This window comes from Prionailurus viverrinus, chromosome F2, assembly GCF_022837055.1.
Source record: "Prionailurus viverrinus isolate Anna chromosome F2, UM_Priviv_1.0, whole genome shotgun sequence".
Classification (NCBI taxonomy): domain Eukaryota; kingdom Metazoa; phylum Chordata; class Mammalia; order Carnivora; family Felidae; genus Prionailurus; species Prionailurus viverrinus.
The window spans coordinates 82,779,920-82,798,979 of record NC_062578.1 but is presented as its reverse complement, the minus strand read 5'-3'; the positions used below and the strand labels follow the sequence as shown (position 1 = coordinate 82,798,979).

At 50.4% G+C, this 19,060-nt stretch overlaps 1 protein-coding gene and 1 pseudogene across 2 annotated transcripts; one reads left to right on the top strand and one right to left on the bottom strand.

Annotated features, from left to right (window-relative positions):
• The first annotated feature begins 1,387 nt into the window (after positions 1–1,387).
• On the top strand, positions 1,388–5,851 carry LOC125156228 (26S proteasome regulatory subunit 4-like; annotated as a pseudogene).
• Positions 5,852–6,898: 1,047 nt separating this feature from the next.
• Positions 6,899–17,550, bottom strand: ZNF623 (zinc finger protein 623). Of its 2 annotated transcripts, none has more exons than XM_047842337.1 (2): positions 17,270–17,550; positions 6,899–8,767 (listed from the first exon to the last, which is right to left on the bottom strand). In XM_047842337.1, the coding sequence occupies exon 2, from the start codon at positions 8,688–8,690 to the stop codon at positions 7,179–7,181; it is 1,512 nt and encodes a 503-aa protein (XP_047698293.1). In that variant the 5' UTR covers positions 8,691–8,767; positions 17,270–17,550; the 3' UTR covers positions 6,899–7,178. The 2 variants fall into 2 exon arrangements, with proteins under 2 accessions (XP_047698293.1, XP_047698292.1); XM_047842336.1 differs by lacking the exon at positions 17,270–17,550 and adding an exon at positions 16,811–16,937.
• Between the last annotated feature and the right edge of the window lie 1,510 nt (positions 17,551–19,060).

Below are 19,060 nucleotides of genomic sequence, written 5' to 3'. Positions count from 1 at the left end.
GGGCAGAGAGAGAGAGGGAGACAGAATTGGAAACAGGCTCCAGGCTCCGAGCCATCAGCCCAGAGCCTGACGCGGGGCTCGAACTCACGGACCGCGAGATCGTGGCCTGGCTGAAGTCGGACGCTTAACCGACTGCGCCACCCAGGCGCCCCAAGATTTAAAAAATTTTTAAAAACTCGGCAAATCTAAATGTTTATGTAACTGAAACCTGAGGTGCAAAATACATAAAATTTGACAACATCAAAGGAGAAAGACAAATCCGCAATTATAACTGGTGGGTCCAACATACCTCTCTCAGTGACAGGAAAGTAGAAAGAAAATCAGGAAAGATACAGAACACATGAACAAGCCTATCAGACAGCCCTGACGTGCACAGAATCCTAACACCTGACACCAGCAGGATGCAAGTGTGTCACAGGGGCACGTGGGGCACTCAGCAAGATAAGCCACCATCTGGGCTATAAGACAAGTATTAAATCGAAAAGAGTTACTACATGGACATGTTGTCTGATTAGACAATGGAATTAAACTAGAAATCAGTAATAAAAATAACTGGAAAATGCCCCAAGTATTTGGAAATTAAACAGCCTTCTACGTAAGTCATAGTCAAAGAAAAACTCCCAAGAGAAATAGGAAACTGGGAATGACGATGAAAACAACATATCAAAATTTACAGAGTGCAGCCGGCACGGTATTTAGAGGAAAACTGCTCTCGGTGTTTACGTGAGAAAGAAGGGCGATCTAAAAGGAACGATGTGAGCTTCCACTTCCATAAGCTAGAAAAGGGGAAATTAGTTCAAAGGGGAAGGAAACAAATAACGATTCTATTTCGATGACACAGAAAACGGACAAACGATAGAGAAAAATCAAGGAAAACAAAAGCTGTTTCTTTGAAAGCAGCAATAACGTTGGTAAATATCTAGCCACATTGGTCAAAAAGTAGAAGATACCAATCGCCAATACCAGGAAGAAGGGAAATCATTTAAAATGTAACTAATTCTCTCTCCCTCTGCCCCTCTCCCCTGCTCATGCACTCTCTCTCAAAAAAAAAAAAAAAAATTGAATTTCTAATTTTCTCAGAAAGAAATCCCCAGGGTTTCACTGGTGAAACCTATCACACATTTAAGGAAAAAAAAATTACTATGCAAACGACTTCAGAAAATAGATGTGGGTAGGATGCTTCACCACTCTTGGAAAGCAACCTCCTCCTGATATCAGGACAAGACAAAACAAGGGTGTCTTCTCATCACTTCTAATGCAAATTGCACAAGACACTGTAGTCAGCGAAATAAAGCAGGGGGGATAAGGTCCATAAAAATTATAAAGGAGGAAGGAAAATTCTTTGATTATCTGCATAAGAAATGCCAGAGAATCTAGAAAATCATTAATGGAACCAGTACGTGAATCCACCTGGGTTCCAGGATGCAAGGTCAGCATAGCAAAATCAAATGTATTGCCACACACTAACAAGAACAATTGGAAAACAGCTTTTTCAAAACCTAGACAGAACTCAAGAAACATAAACAAGAGATGCATTTTCCATGGTGGCAGTTCTAGTGGCCAAAGCAAGATAGGTCAGTCAGAGTGGTGGTCATGGCCCTGGAGGTGGCAAGAAGGATGACAGGGATAAGAAAAAGAAATACAGACCTCCTGTGCCAACTGGAGTGGGGAAAAAGAAGGGACCAGATGCTGCCAGCAAGCTGCCACCGGTGACACATCACACTCAGTGCCGCTTAAAACTACTGAGGTTAGAGAGAGAATGAAAGACTCTCTTCTCAAGGAGAATGAGTTCATTAGAGATCAGGAACAAACGAAGCCTTTAGAAGAAAAGCAAGAGGAGAAAAGATCAAAGGTGGACGACCTGAGGGGGACCCCAATGTCGGTAGGAACACTGCAAGAGATCATCAAGGGCAATCGTGCCATCGTGTCCACATCTGTGGGCTCAGAACACTGCGTCAGTATTCTTTCCTTTGTAGACGAGGACCTCCTGGAACCAGGCTGCTCAGTCCTGCTCAACCACAAGGTACAGGTCATCGATGACACAGATCCCTTGGTCACAGTGATGAAGGTAGCAAAGGCCCCCCAGGAAACCTGTGCTGACACTGGGGGGTTGGACAACCAAACTCAGGAAATTAAGGAATCTGTGGAGCTTCCTCTCACTCATCCTGAATATTATGGAGAGATGGGTATAAAGCCCCCAAAGGGGGTCATTCTCTATGGACCACCCAGCACAGGTAAAACCTTATCGGCCAAAGCAGTAGCAAACCAAACCTCAGCTACTTTCCTCAGAGTGGTTGGCTCTGAACTTATTCAGAAGTACCTGGGTGATGGGCCCAAACTCGTTGGGGAATTGTTTTGAGTCGCAGAACAACACGCATCATCCATCGTGTTTACTGATGAAATTGACGCCACTGGAACAAAAAGACAGGACTCAAATTCCGGTGGTGAAAGAGAAATTCAATGAACAATGTTGGAACTGTTGAACCAACTGGGCGCATTTGATTCAAGGGGTCACATGAAAGTGATCATGGCCACAGAGCAAATAGAAACTTTGGATCCAGCACTTATCACACCAGGCCGCACTGACAGGAAAACGGAGTTCCCCTCGCCTCATGAAAAGACTATGAAGTGCATCTTTCAGATCCACACGAGCAGGAGGACGCCGGCCGATCATGTGACCCTGGACGACTTGATCATGGCTAAAGATGACCTCTCCGGGGTTGACATCAAGGCAATCTGTACAGAGGGTGGCCTGATGGCCTAGAGAGAACGCAGAATGGAAGTAACAAATGAAGACTTCAAAAAGTCTAAAGAAAAGGCTCGTTATAAAAAACAAGAAGGCCGGGGCGCCCAGGTGGCTCAGTCGGTTAAGTGTCCAACTTCAGCTCAGGTCATGATCTCATGGTTTGTGAGTTCAAGCCCCGCGCGTCGGGCTCTGGGCTGACAGCTCAGAGCCTGGAGCCTGTTTCAGATTCTGTGTCTGCCTCTCTCTCTGCCCCTCCCATGCTCGCGCTCTCTCTCTCTCTCTCTCTCTCTCTCTCTCTCAAAAATAAACCTTAAAAAAAATTTAAAAAAGAGAATCAGGGAAAAAAAAAAAGGCCCCCGAGGGGCTCTACCTGTAGTGACCACATTTGCCTTCAAGGAAACGGTCGGGAGCGTCCTGACTCCTCAGAGGGATGAGGCTAGGAAGCCGCCTGGAGGAACCCACGTTCCAGTTGATCTTTCTTAGCAGAACTTCCCGTGTCCCTTTCTGAGCTGATGTGTAGGGTGCCTACTGGGCTGCCTTCACGTGTTGGCCACGTGCGGTGCTCCCCCCAATAAAGCAAGCCCCTCCTCCTCCTCAAAAAAAAAAGCACAAACTAGAAAAGTTTGGTAAACTGTGGACTTAATAAAATGGTTTTTAAATCTGATCTTTATTTTTTTTTAATTTTTTTTTCAACGTTTATTTATTTTTGGAACAGAGAGAGACAGAGCATGAACGGGGGAGGGGCAGAGAGAGAGGGAGACACAGAGTTGGAAACAGGCTCCAGGCTCCGAGCCATCAGCCCAGAGCCTGACACGGGGCTCGAACTCGCGGACCGCGAGATCGTGACCTGGCTGAAGTCGGACGCTTAACCAACTGCGCCACCCAGGCGCCCCATAAATCTGATCTTTAAAAGATACCATTTGGGCTAAATGGGTGATGGCTATTAAGGAGGGCACCTGTTTTGAGCACTGGGTGTTTGTTATATGTAAGTAATGAATCACTAAATTCTACTCCCGAAACCAATTGTTACACTACATGTTAACTAACTAGAATTTAAATACAAATTTGAAGGAAAAGAAAAAAAGATACCATTAAGAAAATGAAAAGGCAAGCCAAAGATTAAAAGTATTTGTAATGAATATACATTTGGGAAAAAGACTCTTGTCTACAATATAGAAAAGACTCTTACAAGTCAGTAATAAGACAAACTACCCAATTTAAAAAATGGGCAAAAGGTGGGGCACCTGGGTGGCTCAGTCGAGCACGTGACTTCAGGTCACGATCGCGTGGTGAGCTTGAGTCCCGTGTCCAGCTCTGTGCTGACAGTTCAGAGCCTGAAGCCCACTTTGGACGCTGTGTCTTCCTCTCTCTCTGCCCCTCCCTCCCCCCCTCAAAAATATATAAAACATTAAAAGAAGTTTTTAAAAATGGACAAAAGGTGTGTAGACACATCACAAAAGATGACAGGTAATGGCAACACGTACACGAAAAGATGCTCAATGCTATCACTGGGCGGACAAATACAAATTAGAAACGCAAATACACCATCACGCACAAGGTGGATTACTTTTCAGAGGAGTGTGGCAGGAGTAGGAAATGGTACAACCACTATTGAGAACTTTTTGGCAATTTCTCATAAAGTTAAAAACACACTGGAGCTTCTGGGTGGCTCAGTCAGTTAAGTGTCCGACTTCGGCTCAGGTCATGATCTCACGGTTCATGAGTTTGAGCCCCGCGTCGGGCTCTGTGCTGACAGCTCAGGGCCTGGAGCCCACTTGGAGCTGTGTCTCCTTCTCTCTGCCCCTCCCCCACTCACGCTCTGTCTCTCTCTCTCTCTCTCAAAAATACACATTAAAAAAATAAATAAAAGGGGCGCCTGGGTGGCGCAGTCGGTTAAGCGTCCGACTTCAGCCAGGTCACGATCTCGCGGTCCGTGAGTTCGAGCCCCGCGTCGGGCTCTGGGCTGATGGCTCGGAGCCTGGAGCCTGTTTCCGACTCTGTGTCTCCCTCTCTCTCTGCCCCTCCCCCGTTCATGCTCTGTCTCTCTCTGTCCCCCAAAATAAATAAAAAACGTTGAAAAAAAAATTTAAAATAAATAAGTAAAAATAAATAAAGTTAAAAATACACTTATAACTCAGAAAGTAAATTCCTAGGCATTCACTGAAGAGAAATAAAGAGGCATTTCCAAATAAATACTTTTACACAAATGCTCATAGCAGTTTTATTCGTAAGAAATCTGGAAACCCAAATTTCTATCAACATGTGGATGAGAACAAATGGTTTGTCCATACAACGGAACACTACTCAGCAGAGAGATACCGAAACACATAACTACTCGGTTGAGTCCTTAAAACATGCTAAAGCAAAAGAAGTGAAGACACGCGGTGTTATATACTGTTCGGGTCCTTTTAATGTGAAGCCCTACAACAAGCAAAACTAATCCACGCGGACGGAAAGCGGTTACTTGGGACTAGGGTAGGATTAACTGGGAAAGGGCCAGAGGGAACAATGCCGTGTGATAAAAATGTTATTTTTCTTTATTCTAGCGGTGGTTACACAGGTATACGGTTTCTCAAAACTCTGTACACTTTAAATAGGCGTTTTACTGTATGCAAACTGGACCTCACCAAAGGTTACTCGAGTGGTCCGGTACTCTCTCTTCTGTACCACGTGAAACATCTCTAGTGATGAGGAGTTTTCCAGAAGATGCAGCGCTGTATGCCCCTCTCGATCACTTACCCCTGGAGGCTTCTAGGGTTGCTGGAATTTAAGAACTCAAAATCTGCCCTCACAGGCAAAACAAAATTGGTTTATGTCATTTCAAAACCGGTCGTTTTGGTTCATGTCAGAGAAAAGAAATTCAGAGGCAAACAACCGTCAAGTTCTGCGCTGTTAACTACCGTGCCATGAAAGCTGCCAAAAGAGGAGTCCACCACCTCCCTGTCCTGCAGGGTCCTCTCCAGGCCACTCTCTTTCTCGAGCTGCCACGGTTCTTTCAGTCCCGGCATCACCTCTTCTGTGAAGCTGTCCCAGACCCTCCGTGCCCAACTAGTCCCCTCCTTACCTGTGTCCTACACAACCGGGGACTTCTACTTCAACACTTAACGCTGTGTGTGATCTGTCTTCCCCAGCAGACTGAACAGCTTCCTCTGTTTTCCTAGGGTTCGGCACTGGTCCTTCTAAATCACTACATTTTCAAATAAATGACAAAGGGAGCCAGAAAGCAGGTGGAGAGACCAGAAGCGATGAGGTCAATCATGGAACCGAGACAAAACCTCGTGCAGTGCGCTGGATCAGAGTGGATCAGAGTGGATCAGAAAGATACACAGGCAACCAAGCGAAGACAGCACTCCCCAAAACCAAGTGGACAAGTCAAGGGTGAGCTCTAAAGGCAATAAATATGAGGTGTGCTAGTCTTACACTAGCTGTTGCTTACAACTTCTAAGTACAAGCAGAAGATATCAACAGGGCTGAGAGACAAGATACTTCCTGTAGACCAGTAAACGATGCTGTTACGAAACAAGAACCAAAAATTTCAAACACAGCAGTATAGAAAGGGCAAAGCAAGAGAGGTGCCAATCACACACAGATGTGGGGTGTGCTCTTTATTGTCCTGCACCAGATACAGGGACACATAAGTCAGTCAGCTATGGTCACGTCCTTAAGGAACCAATAGAGTAAGGAGGAAAGAGATAGTAAACAACGTAACTTTGATAGAACAAAGAGCAGTAACAGAAGTGCTCCCAGCAACACAAGCACAGAGGGAGAGTAGCTGGCTGAGCCTGACGATACCTGAGGAGTCAGTCAGGTGTGGGGCAGGGAGCATTCAAACAAGGACAAAGACGAGGAGCAGCTTGGCTAAGTGGGAGCGTCGACCAGTTAGCGTTGCCACAACACCAATCACGTGGCAGGTGGTTACGCAGTGGATGCAACTTCAGGAAGCAAAAAGGTCTTAGAAAGCAGGAGTGGGAGCTTGGGAAGTATCCTAAGGACAACAGGGAGCCAATTTGTGGTTGTAAAGAAGAAAGATCTTTCTCAACTTGCCTTTTTAATAGATCAAAATTTACTGTGTAATATTCTCTTAAGTGTTGAGATTAGATTCAGAATTCTGCCTCAAAAAGGCTTTAACTCGGGGGTGACCTGTAATTGTGCAATAAAATACAGAACCTTCTCTGAGACCTAGCTCCTCCCCCAGCACTGTTCCAGCCCAGAGTCACTTGTGCGGTCTCGTGGCTCTCCTGAGGTCACACATTCCTAGCTGAGGACAGCAGCCCAGCACCGCTGCACGGCAGTAGGGGACAGCCCACTCTGAAAGCAGCCCTGCCTAAGACTTTGGACAATGCTGACACATCCCAAATCACATGAACGGAATCATGTGAACTCGTGCCGCTCCCTTCTAAACATCACCCACTTGAGTTGGAGGATGGCTATTTTATAAGTCAGCTGTACATTCCCCGTGACCTGCAGACTTCTCACCCAAATGTATGGTGGTCTTATTCAAGGGAAGTCCCTCCTGGTGAACACTTTGATTATTTTTAAAGTTTGGGGTCGAGCTGAAATCTTTCCCATACTGACTACATTCATAGAGTTTCTCTTCAGTATGAATTTTCTGGTGTTGAAGGAAGTTTGACCTCTGAATAAAGCCTTTCCCACAATAACTACATACATAGGGCTTCTCTCCAGTATGAATAATCTGATGAAGAAGCAGTTTGGAGCTCTGAATGAAAGCTTTCCCACAGTCCTTACATTCAAAGGGCCTATCCCCAGTGTGGATTTTCTGATGCTCAGTGAGATGGGCTTTCTGGAGAAAGGCTTTCCCACATTCCTTACATTCATACACTCTCTCTCCAGTGTGGATTTTCTGGTGTCGAATAAGGTACGAACTCAGAAAGAAAGCCTTCCCACATTCATTACATTCATAGAGTTTCTCTCCAGTGTGAATTCTCTGATGCTGAGTAAAGTTTGACGTCTGGCTGAAACGCTTCCCACACTCATTGCATACATAAGGCCTTTCCCCAGTATGGATTCGCTGATGCTGAATAAGCTTTGAGCTTCGAATGAAGGCTTTCCCACACTCGTTACATTCAAAGGGCCTCTCTCCAGTGTGAATTCTCTGATGTTCAATGAGGTCTGAGCGGTGACGGAAAGCCTTCCCACACTCCTTACATTCATACTGTTTCACCTCTGTGTGGATCTGATAATGTCGAATAAGGCTTGAGCTCCTAATGAAGGACTTTCCACATTCGTTACATTCATAGGGTCTTTCTCCTGTGTGAATTCTCTGATGGCGAATAAGCAAGGAGCTCTGACTGAAGCCTTTCCCACACTCCTTACATTCGAAAGGCCTCTCCCGGGTGTGAACTCGCTGGTGCCGAACCAGGTCTGAGCTGTGATGGAAGGCTCTCCCACACTGCACGCATCGGAACGGCTTTCCTCCCACATGTGCCCTCTGGTGCTCAGCGAGTTCTGCGTAGTGAACGAAGTCCTTCCCACACATGTTGCACACATAGAGTCTTTCTCCAGTGTGAGCTCTCTGATGCTCAGCAAGGTGGGAGCTCTGGCTGAAGCTTTTCCCACACTCCTCACACCTGCAAGATTTCTCCCCAGAATGAGCAATCTGATGTCCTACAAGGTCTGAGTTAAATGGGAAGGTCTGGCCGCAAGTCTCACACTGGTGGGCTTCCCGTTCCACAAGCTCTCTCTGGAGGAGGAGGAGGTTTGAGCTCAGAACTGGGCTTTCTCCTGATTTACTGCCCACCCGAGCTGTCTCTCCTGCTTGGATCTTCCAGTGGGTAACTGTCACCTGCCTGAAACCTCCCTCCTGAGGGGGACAGCTCCGCAGGTTCTGCCCTTCTGGGTTTCCTAACAGCTCCCCTAATCCGGGTTCGGGGAGTGCCTGAGACTCAGTGGCAGGGGGCTCCATCACTGTGAGTGTTTCTGACATTGTCTTAGGCAGATTTCCATCCTCAGAAATTCGGGCTCCAGAGTCACCTTCTTTGTCACAAGTTCCTAGGTCAGAATCTGAAATAAAGGAGAAAAGATCATCTTTTCCCTTTATCAACAGACAGGAATCTGCTGGAGCAGTGGACGATAACACACATCCAAAGAGTGGGAGGGAGGAATGTTTCCCCTGCTCACACTCCCCACCCAACATGCGGACATCCCAGCATGCATCTCAGCCACCTGCCTCACCCACTTGAGAAGGCTTCTCTGGGGTTCCACCTCCAACACCCAACTCTGGGGACAGACTAACGGGGAGGGATGTGGCTTGGATCCATTAAAAAATTAAGACACATTTCCAAAGAAACAAATGTATCGACCTTGCCACCCCTTCACTGTCCTCCCTTTCCTCTGTACCCAGCTTAGATCACATGGTCTATGGTGCCGTGTTTCTCTTTGGTCATATTTTATAACCATCTTCTTGCATATTAGTCCTAACTCTCCCTGCCCCTCCTCTACCACACTTTCGTGGGAAAATCCCGACGTGGGTTAAATTCCACTTGCTTCCTGTTCTGCGTCTGCATCTACACCAACTGAGCTCTCTGTACATTTACAACCCCTTGCCTACCAGGGCCCTGAGAGCCACCAGCAATCTCTACTTTCCTCATTCTCCTACAAGACCACCCCTTTTGTCCTCTCTTCTCAAATGTCCAATACTCCCCCTCCTCCCGCTCAGCTGATGCCCTTGCTTATTTCAGTAAGACAGAAGCAATGAGATGAGAATGTCAACTTTCTCCTACTGCATCTACCAGCCTACCTGTCTATACCCACATCAGGCCCTCCCTTCTTATATGGTCACACTGCCCTTGATCCTGGGCACTACCTGGGCACTAAAACCCACCCCTCTCATCCACTCAATGACACCAAGCCTCCCCTGCACAAGTCTAGAGCTGGAATGTTCACAGCAGCACCATTCATAACCTCCAAAATAACCAACAGAGAGATGGATAGACTGAGGAGTACTCCCACAAGGGAATAATACGCAGCAATGAAAGAAACCTGCTAAATACAAAAGCAAAGATGAATCTCAAGACGCAATGTTCAGCAGAAGGAGCTCGTCACAAGAGAGTTCGTACTGTAGGGTTCTGTCTACATCAAGTTAAAGAAAAACAACAGACAAAAGTGATCCGTGTGGGAGAACTAAGACCCTGATGACCTTTAGGGAGAAGGTAAGAACTGGAAGGGGATGCAGGGGCACAGGGTGCTGATGGCCTACATGGAGCTCTGCGTCCCGCTGGTCTGTTGCTGTGGGAAAGCTTGTGCAGTCAGGGGTGCCAGGGTGCCATGCCCACTCCCATCCCCAGCTTTGAAATTCTCACACTGGGAACCAACTGTAGGCAGGACTCTGCCTCCCCACAAGGTCACGACCCTCCCTTTGAAGGCCCACTCTTAGTTGTCCATCACTTGCACCACAAACACAGCACAAGACGGCACATCTGACATCTCACACCTCTGAAGGTCAGAGCGCAGCCCAGAGTGACTGAGACCCCGGTTCAGGGCCACACAAGGTGTCAGCCAGGCTGAGGTCACATCTCGAAGTGCTGGGAAACCTGTTTCCAAACTCATTCAGATGCCAGTAGAAATCAGTTCCTTACAACCACAGGACTTTCCCTGAGTCCTTGCCAACTGTCAGCTGGAAGCTGCTGTCAGCCCCCAGGGACACCTGAATCTTTCAGGCAGGAACAGTGCATAGAACCCCTGACTTCTTTTCTACCACCAGCTGTAGAAAACTACTTTCCAAGGGCACGCATGACTAGGTCAGTCCACCTTGAGAGCCTCCCCACCTTACACCAGCTGACTCAGGACCTTAAAGACAACCGCAAAATCCCTCCAGGGCAGCTGGGAAGAGGTATATGTACCTTAGGGGCCAGGGATCTCGGACGGCCGTCTCAGATGCCTATCACACCACAGCCAATGCTTGGCCAACCACAGGAACCCAGAGTGTGTGTCCTCGTCTCCATCTGGGGCACCTGAAGTGTGGTCCCAACCCCACAGCTCCACTGGGAATGGCCGCAGCCTCAGTTTCAACCCCAGTGCCTGATCCAGCCCTTCTCACAGATGTATCACCTGAGAACTCTACAGAGTAAGTCCACTTCCAGGGAGCTCCATCCAAGGTGGCCCCAAACAATCACTTCTTGTCCCAAATCTGCACCAGTGGGAAGCAGACCTTGCTGCGCAAACCTGTGAAGGGATGCCCTCCAGACCCATTTTCAACGTGGCCATCGAGGACAAGGACCTGCCTCTGAGGGCGGAGCTGCGGGCAGGGTGGAACAGGAGCAGAAGGAGAGTGAGCGACCAGGCAACACGTGTTCTCTGGCCCAGGAAGGGCGTCCTTTCAACACGATTTTCTCTTTGATGTGAACCGCAACTTGTACAAAGCGCACACATCTCGACGAACTCCCTGTGACACCTGTTTAACAACACCAGGCCAACACAGAACATTTCTGTCTTCCCAAAGGCTCCCCCTCCAAGGGCAACCACTTCTGTAAGTAAAGGAGAACTCTGCCCATTTAATGGCTCAGTCAGCAGAGCCTGCAACTCTTGACCTTGGGCACGTGAGTTCAAGCCTGATGCTGGGCACAGAGTTTACTTAAAAATGAAAAAATACAAACACGACATTTCACTTAAATGGAATCATACGTGTTTGCGTCTGCTTTTTATTCGACACACACCCATTTTTTTGAGTTATAACTCACAATCTTAAACATGTGTTATTTTGAGAAACAGCACAAGAGTGCGCATGCGCACAAGTTGGGGAGGCGAGAGAAGCCCAAGCGGGCTCTTTGCTGTCAGCGCAGGGCCTGATGCAGGGTTCGATCCCACGAACCATGAAATCACGACTGAGGGGAAATCCAGAGTTGGACACTTAACTGACTGGGCCACCTATGCACCCATAAACTCACCATCCTGAAGTGCACAAGCAAGTGTTTTTTAGAATATTCCTCAGATTGCAAAACCACCACCACTGTCTACTTCCAGAACATTTCCATCGCTCCCCCAGAAACGTATCTGCTTTGGCTCAGTACCACGCCCGCGAAAGTCATCACCACGGCAGGCAACGACAGCTCACGCTCTCCAGTGACACGCAGCATACCGCTGCACAAACAGGTCACCATTCACTTCTCCACTTCTCACGAACGCCTCAAGTGTCTGTGGTCTGGACGACGATTAAAGCTGCGGTAAACACTCCCGTAGATGCAGGTCGCTTCTGCCGGGTATACACCCAGGAGTGGGACTGCTGGCTCACGGGTCCTAGAACCGCGTCGGTGGCCGCCTGTTCAGGACACGTTTGCAGATTCCATTGGGAACCCGTGCAGGCGTAGCATTCAGGGAGGCCAGGACTCGCGTGAGTTTTGAGTACAAACGACCGCACTGGCCCCTGGTGAAGAAAGCCACGCCCGCCCATCTGGGCCAGAGGAAGTGACTGGTGTGTGGGACAAAGAGCAGTGGGGGAGAGGGTAAGCTATGGCCGACCGAAGACTGCCCAGCATCCCTGCTTCCCACCTAACATCTGAGCGGGCACGTGGCCGCCCAGCCAACGACTGCACTCGGTAGAGCCCCGAGGTCAGGTTCCGGCCAATGACACGGGAAGGGAACGGATGTGTGCGGGGTCCCTACCTCCACCCATGGTGACATGTGGATGTGGCAAAGCAGCCAGGCTCCCAGAGGCCTTGAGGGCCAGAGCCGCCTAGGTAGGTGAAACGGAACGAGAAGTCAAGTTTTTTGAATCTCTGTTATGGCACCTTGAATAATGCCTAAGTAACACTAATAAACAACCCGAACTCAGACGCGGTGCTCCCAATGATGAAAAAGAAACTGAGCCCACATACCAGTAACCGGCGCCGAGGACAAGGAGCTGAGCACAAGTCTGTGGCAGGCACTATGTCTGCGTGAGGTCTGCCAACACGGTTCCCCGGAGCAGCGCCGCTCGGCACAGCGCGGACCTGGGCCACGCGAGGCCGGCCTGCTGGCGCTCACTGACCGTGTTCTCCTGGGCCAACTCACTAACATGATTTAAAAATATCCTGCTCCTGCTTATAAAAATTACTTTCAACTAGTTAGTTTTTAAAGGTATGAGATAAATTATGCCAACTGAGAAAACGGACACAATGCAAAGACTGAAAACAGAAAAATAAAACGACCTTTAAACCTGAGATTACCAGTTAGCATTTTCTCTCTGCTGTTTTTTCTGCACTAGTATTTTTATGACATCAGGACCATACGGCTCAGTTTTATATCCTGTTCTACTTTTGCGTCCTTTTAATTCTTAGCCACTGCAAACATAAGATACACACTGTAAGAGTATTTCAAATAATAAAGCGCAGACGACATAGACACAGTAAAAACCCCCACCAATTCAACAGATTGCCCCCGTTAGCTGTTCTGGTTATACGCATTCGCTCACACTTTGCTTGCACAAAGGCCGTGCACTTGTGCAAAAACACACCCACTTACTCAGGCACACACGATTTTCAAAAATAAGAACGGAATCACACCACATTCACCATCTGCAACCGTCCCATTTACAACAACATATCCTGCGACGCTCCAGTCCATCCGCACAGATGTCACCTCGTTCTCTGAAGGGTTTCACCACCGTGGGTAGTGACTGAATCCCTATTCGGATCAGACACGAAAGGCACATCCGTCCCCGTGGCCCCGGGGTGCCAAGCTGCACCCCTGGTGTCCCGAGGAAGCACGTTCCCTGAGGTGTCCTGCCCACCTGCCTGGGGCTGTCTGCCCCCCAGAGATGGAGGGAGTCAGCAGGATCCCAGGGCTGGGGAAGAGCAGGCGGCTCGCTCTACCCGGCAGGCCCCTCCCCTCTGAGCCGCCAGGGCTTCCCCGCAGAGGGCGCCACAGTCTGACTGTTGCTCTGGCCCAGCCCCTGCCAGTGGGAAGGCGGCAGTGGGCTCAAATGCCTCATTGGTTCAGAGCTCAGAAGGGGAGGAGGGGCACTATTTATTAGGGCCCCTCGAGCCCCACCAGGCACAGTGCCGAGCACCTGACTCCCACTGTCTCACGCGCTCCTCTAAGCCTTATGAGGCAGGTGTTCCCTGGGTATTTACTCTAGTTTACAGATGAGGAAACAGAGGCTAAGGGAGAAAAGTCCGTTGCCCAAGGTCACTAAACTAGTAAGAGGCAGCATTGAGGTTCAAATCTCGATCTGTCTTCCTCCAGCGCCCATGTCCCTAACGCAAAAGTTTTTTTTCCCAAGTGTTATCTGTCGCCGGCACGGGATGCTTTGCTTGGATCACGTGGGATGAGTGTTACAGAAGTAAGCTTAGAGATTAAGTCTTACTTATCCTAATTAACAAAGGTGGCAGTAAAATGTTGGGGTTTTGTTTGTCTTGAAAGTAACGTCCTCTGATTTTTATGCTTAAAAGGACTGTTGAACTCCCTGCAAACACGCTTTCATCTGTGTACAAGAAAATAGCTTTAAAAATGTGTTTTTTGCCTTGCCTGGGACCCTGTGATGACAGCTGAGAGCCTGGAACCACTTCGGATCTGTCCCTCCCTCTCTCTGTGCCCCTCCCACGCTCAAGCTCTCTCTCTCTCAAAAATAAAAACGTTTCCAAAAAAAATTTTTTTTATTAAAAAAAAAAAAAACGGGGGGGGGGGCACCTGGGTGGCTCAGTTGGTTAAGCGTCCAACTTTGGCTCAGGTTATCTCACAGTTTGTGAGTTCGAGCCCTGCATCAGGCTGTGTGCTGACAGCTCCGAGCCTGGAGCCTGCTTGGGATTCTGTGTCTCCCTCTCTCTCTGCCCCTTCCCCACTCATGCTCTGTCTCTGTCTCAGAAATAAACATTAAAAAAAAAGTGATTTTTAATGGTCTTCAGAATTTTTTTAACGTTTATTTTTAAGAGAGTGCGAGCACGCGTGTGCATGCCAGGGGGGAGGGCAGAGAGAGAGGGAGGGAAAGAGATAATCCCAAGCAGGCTCTGAGCTGTCAGCATAGAGCCTGACAAGGGCTCAAACTCACAAACCGTGAGATCATGACCTGAGCCACCCAGGTGCCCCTCATATTTTTTTCTTAACATCAGAGAGCTAAACCTTGCTTTGAATAAACATTTATCTGAAAATCAGCCTTCTTTCGGTTTCTGCTTAGCTGTTTTCCTCTGTGAATTCAACCAAAATTACACTGATACACTTTCACTTAAAGAAACCTGAGTGAAATGAACAAAAGGAAGTAAAAATACAGCATGCTTTTGACCCCACAACACACTGAGCTAACATGGCCCACCCTTCTGTTAGAACACATAGAATCTGCTGGGTAAAATGTAACACGTGTGAATACACACTTGACGTTGACAGAGAAGGGAAAATCCTTGGAGTTGGAAAAGAAGTGGGATCTTCACCTGGAGCAGGAACCTGTGAGCAATCCCAAACGGCCCTGGGGTGGGAAGAGAGGGGCACTGAGGCAGGCACTGGTCAAGGGTACCGTGGCCCTGGGCTCACAGGCTCCCAGAGTCGCTGTCTGCGGCTTACAGGCTAAAGAAAGGAAGCACTACGCTGTCCGAGCTTCACCACTGGTAATAACGGGAGCAAGACTTTGTGACTGAGACACGAAGCACAACTCCTGGAGAGCCTGCACCTCTGTAATTAGGAAGGAAACGGAGAAGCTGGTACGTGCCGGTCACTCCGCAAGGTGTCTTGTTTCTAGTTTCCTCGTGTTCGCCTCACAACTACCCAGGACGTCCAGGCAGGTGACTGGCTTCAGGCCAGACTAGCTGCTGTCCCCTCCTCCCCACCCCACAGTCCTCTGGTTCCTGCTCCCCGGGCTCTGCCCGAGGATACTGACGGCCTTCTCCTCTCCTGACAAGTCCAGTGACCTTACGCCGGTCACCTTCCACGACCTGAGGCGGCAGTGGACATGCCTGACGGCTCCCTGAACCGCTTCGATGGCACTGCCCCGCTCTGGGTCAGCTGCTTCCCCCACCGCCCCTTCCATCTGTGGCTCACGATTGTTGTCTGGGCCTTTTCAGCTCCGTCCTGTCTCCACATCACCCCCAAGACCTTTCCAGGAGTCAGCCATCCATCCATCCCCAGCACTTCAGGAGAGGCCGGGGCTGCGTGTGCAGGCTTGTGAAAAAAAACAGAGCAATCCCTCCCCCTAATTTTTCTCCACGTCTCCCTTAAGAGAGATTCTGTGGTTCTTGGCGTCGTGAACACAGTTACAATACTACATCTCTAACAAGGTCAAAGGTTCCATATCTGTGGACAGGGAGCAAGCTATCACCTGAAGACTAGGTTAGATGAGTATCTCGGATCCCATGCGGGCAAGAGACACTTATCTCTATCATTCACTGGGACTGGCTCACGGGGAAAAAAGACATGCCAAAGAGCGATTATGAGCACAACCTCTACACCCAAACTTGCTGAGTTCCAAGCCTGCCTCCCGCTAACATTCCTGGGAAACCTCAGGCGTGCTCCCGGCCGAGGATCTCGACACCATGAAGTAACCAGTCTCTGAGGGAGGGACGGAGGGGGCGAGGGTAAACCGTTCCTGACATCAGCAGTCAGCCACTGGGATTGATAAAGACTTCTAGAGGGATGGGAACCCTTAGGAAAGAGCTAGAATAGCGCAGCCAACCACTTCTCCACGCCAGAGAATTCTTCAGGCCCAATTCCCTCTGCACCCTACCCCCGCCAGGGCACGGGGTGCTGGCTCTGCACCCCCACCAGCACAGAGGCCCCAGAGAGAGGGGACAGGCTGAGAGCGCAACAGCAGCGCTACCTGCAGCCCTCACCTCCTCCCCCAGGTCACCCCGGAGGAGCTAGCCGACTTGAGCACTGCGGCGCAAGGCGCTTAAGCTGGAGGCTCCACGGCCTGGGACCCGAATATCTGCTCCCATGACGGCCCCCAGGGAGAGAAGGTGCGGCCCCGGCAGCCGCGCGGGGGAGGCCGCGACGGCTGCTCGGAGGCGGGCTCACCGAAGCCCCGGCTCCGGGACTCCCGCGCGGGGCGGGCCGCGCCCAGAGCCGAGGGCGGCGCCCACGACACCTGCCGGCCTGGCGGACCCCACCGCCCCCGCGCCCGCCCCCCGCCGGACACGACCCACTCACCCGGCGACCAGCGGTAAAAGCACGGCCCGCCGACAAAGCCCGCAGCGCCGCCCTCACGCCGCGGCCGGAAGTTGGCCGAGGCCCAGCCCCGAGAACTTCCGGGGCCGCTCTAGGTGCAGCGGGGCTGACGGACTCTCGCTGGTGCGCACTTCCGCCCGGGCGCGTGTGCGCGCGCGTCGCCGCCGAGACGGGGCCGGTGTCCGGTCCCCGCGCTCCCGCACCCCTAGTGCCGCCCGTTCCCGAGCGTAGATGCGCGCGAGGGATTTCGTTGCCGGCGAGCTGAAAACGCTGGCGTCGGCGCCGGGTGGAGCGCGGGTCCCGCCTCCAGCGGGCGGAGCCCGGGGCCTCTCTTCGCCGCCGCTCCGGGGCAGCCGGTGGTGGCGAGAGCCGACGGCCGCGGCGCCGCAAGGCCCTTACCGGTGGAGACGGAAGCCGCAGCAGCCGGGGCCGCGCTCTTACCTGGCTGTGTGGCTCGTGCTGCGGGGGCACAGGTAGCCTCCGGACACGGTCCCGCGGGATCGGCCCCCGCAACTCCCCCCCCCCCCCCCGGAAGAGCCGGTGTCGAACGGCCGGGCCGGGCCACGTGGCGGCGGCGGGCCGGTCGGGAACTACCCAAGCCACGGCGGTGCCGCGGGCGCTCCTGCCCCGCCTGCAGGGGGTGCAGAGGACCCCTGGTACGAATGGAGCACAGCGTTAGGAGCGCGCAGGAGCGAGGAGCATATCTCCTGCCAGTCCCGGGAGCCGCTGGAAAGTGTGGGCAGGCGCGGCAGGAGCACAGTTGTTGGTATCGCTATGTGCGTGCGTCTTGAGCACTCACGGAACAGGCGTGCCAGTCATTGTGCAGTTGGCTGCTTTTACTCGGCATTGTTTTAAAATCACCCCATGTTAACACACACAGTGGGTCTGGTCCACCCACTCCCACTGCATTCCGCCGTGTGTCTACACCGCTCCCCACCCCTCCTTATTGATGAACGTTCCGTGTGTTTTCTACTCTTCTCTGTTGCGAGTGATGGAAGAGAGCACATCCGCGTACGGTATTTCCGTGTGTGAGCAAGGATTTCTCTAGGGGATAGGTCTAGAAACGGGATCCAAATGTGCAGATTTTAGTGTTAGCGTGTTGCCACATTGGCTTTTCAGTGGCTGTCCTAACTTTCGCTCCGTCTATCGCAGTGGGAGACTCCGTTCCCTGCAGCTTCACCAACCCTTATCTGGCCTGAAATTGGCCGATCTAAGGGGTGAAAAGCAGCATCCTGGTTTTTGTTCTCAAATTCAGTGAGACCTAACTTAGCAGCAGATGCATTTGTTTTTAATGAATACATGTGATAAATAGCTCTGCCAAATGTATCCTCCTACGTGACCTCCACGATCCAGACAGAACATCTCCATCCTCCCAATGCTCCCCTGCACTCCTCCCCCCAGGTCTCACCCCTCCAAGCTGCTTCAGTGAACCGACTGATTTGCTAGTCAGGCCCATCCTTCGTGCTTATTAGCCAATTGAGCCTCTTGTTAACGGACTAAAATGACCTTGGCCCGCTTTTCCACTGAGCTTGTCTCTTTCCTTGCGACTAGGAGCTTTTTAGGGTGGATACAAATCATTTGCCTGCTGCGTGTACTGCAAACATATTGCCTTTATTTCTCCACAGTTCTGTGTGCCCTTCACTAACCCTGGTGCCCTGGGGTCTCTTTTCCTTTGTGATGTTCACTGTCCGTTCCTCTCAGAGAGGGTTTTTGTTTTTTAAGATTTTTAAGTACTCTCTACACACACGTGGGGCTCGAACTTACAACCCAAGGTCAAGAGTCGCTGGCTCCACTGACTGAGCTGGCTGGGTGCCCCTTTTCTCAGGGAGGTTTAACGCTTTTACTTTCCATGCTTAGGTCTTCAGCCATCTGGAATTTATTTCTGAATATGATGAGATGTTGGAATCTGATTCTTTTCCATATGGTGAGCCAGTTTCCCCATAAAGTGAGTTAAACACCCCGCCCTCGTACACAGTGTCCTGTCGGAGAAAAGTGTCTTGAGAGTAATTGTATTGAAAAGACACGACGGGCGCCTGGGGGGGCTCAGTCGGTTGGGCTTCCGACTCTTGATTTCAGCTCAGGTGACGACCTTGTGGTCATGAGATCAAGCCCCACATCCTGGTCTGCGCCAAGCACGGAGCTCGCATGGAATTCTCTCTCTCCCTTTGCCCTCCCCCCACACACTCTCTCTCTCTCTCTCTCTCAAAAAAAAAAAAAAAAGAAAAGAAGAAA

Coding starts and splice junctions, on each gene's coding strand:
- ZNF623 (XM_047842337.1), bottom strand. CDS start 8,690: ATGTCAGAAACACTCACAGTGATGGAGCCCCCTGCCACTGAGTCTCAG.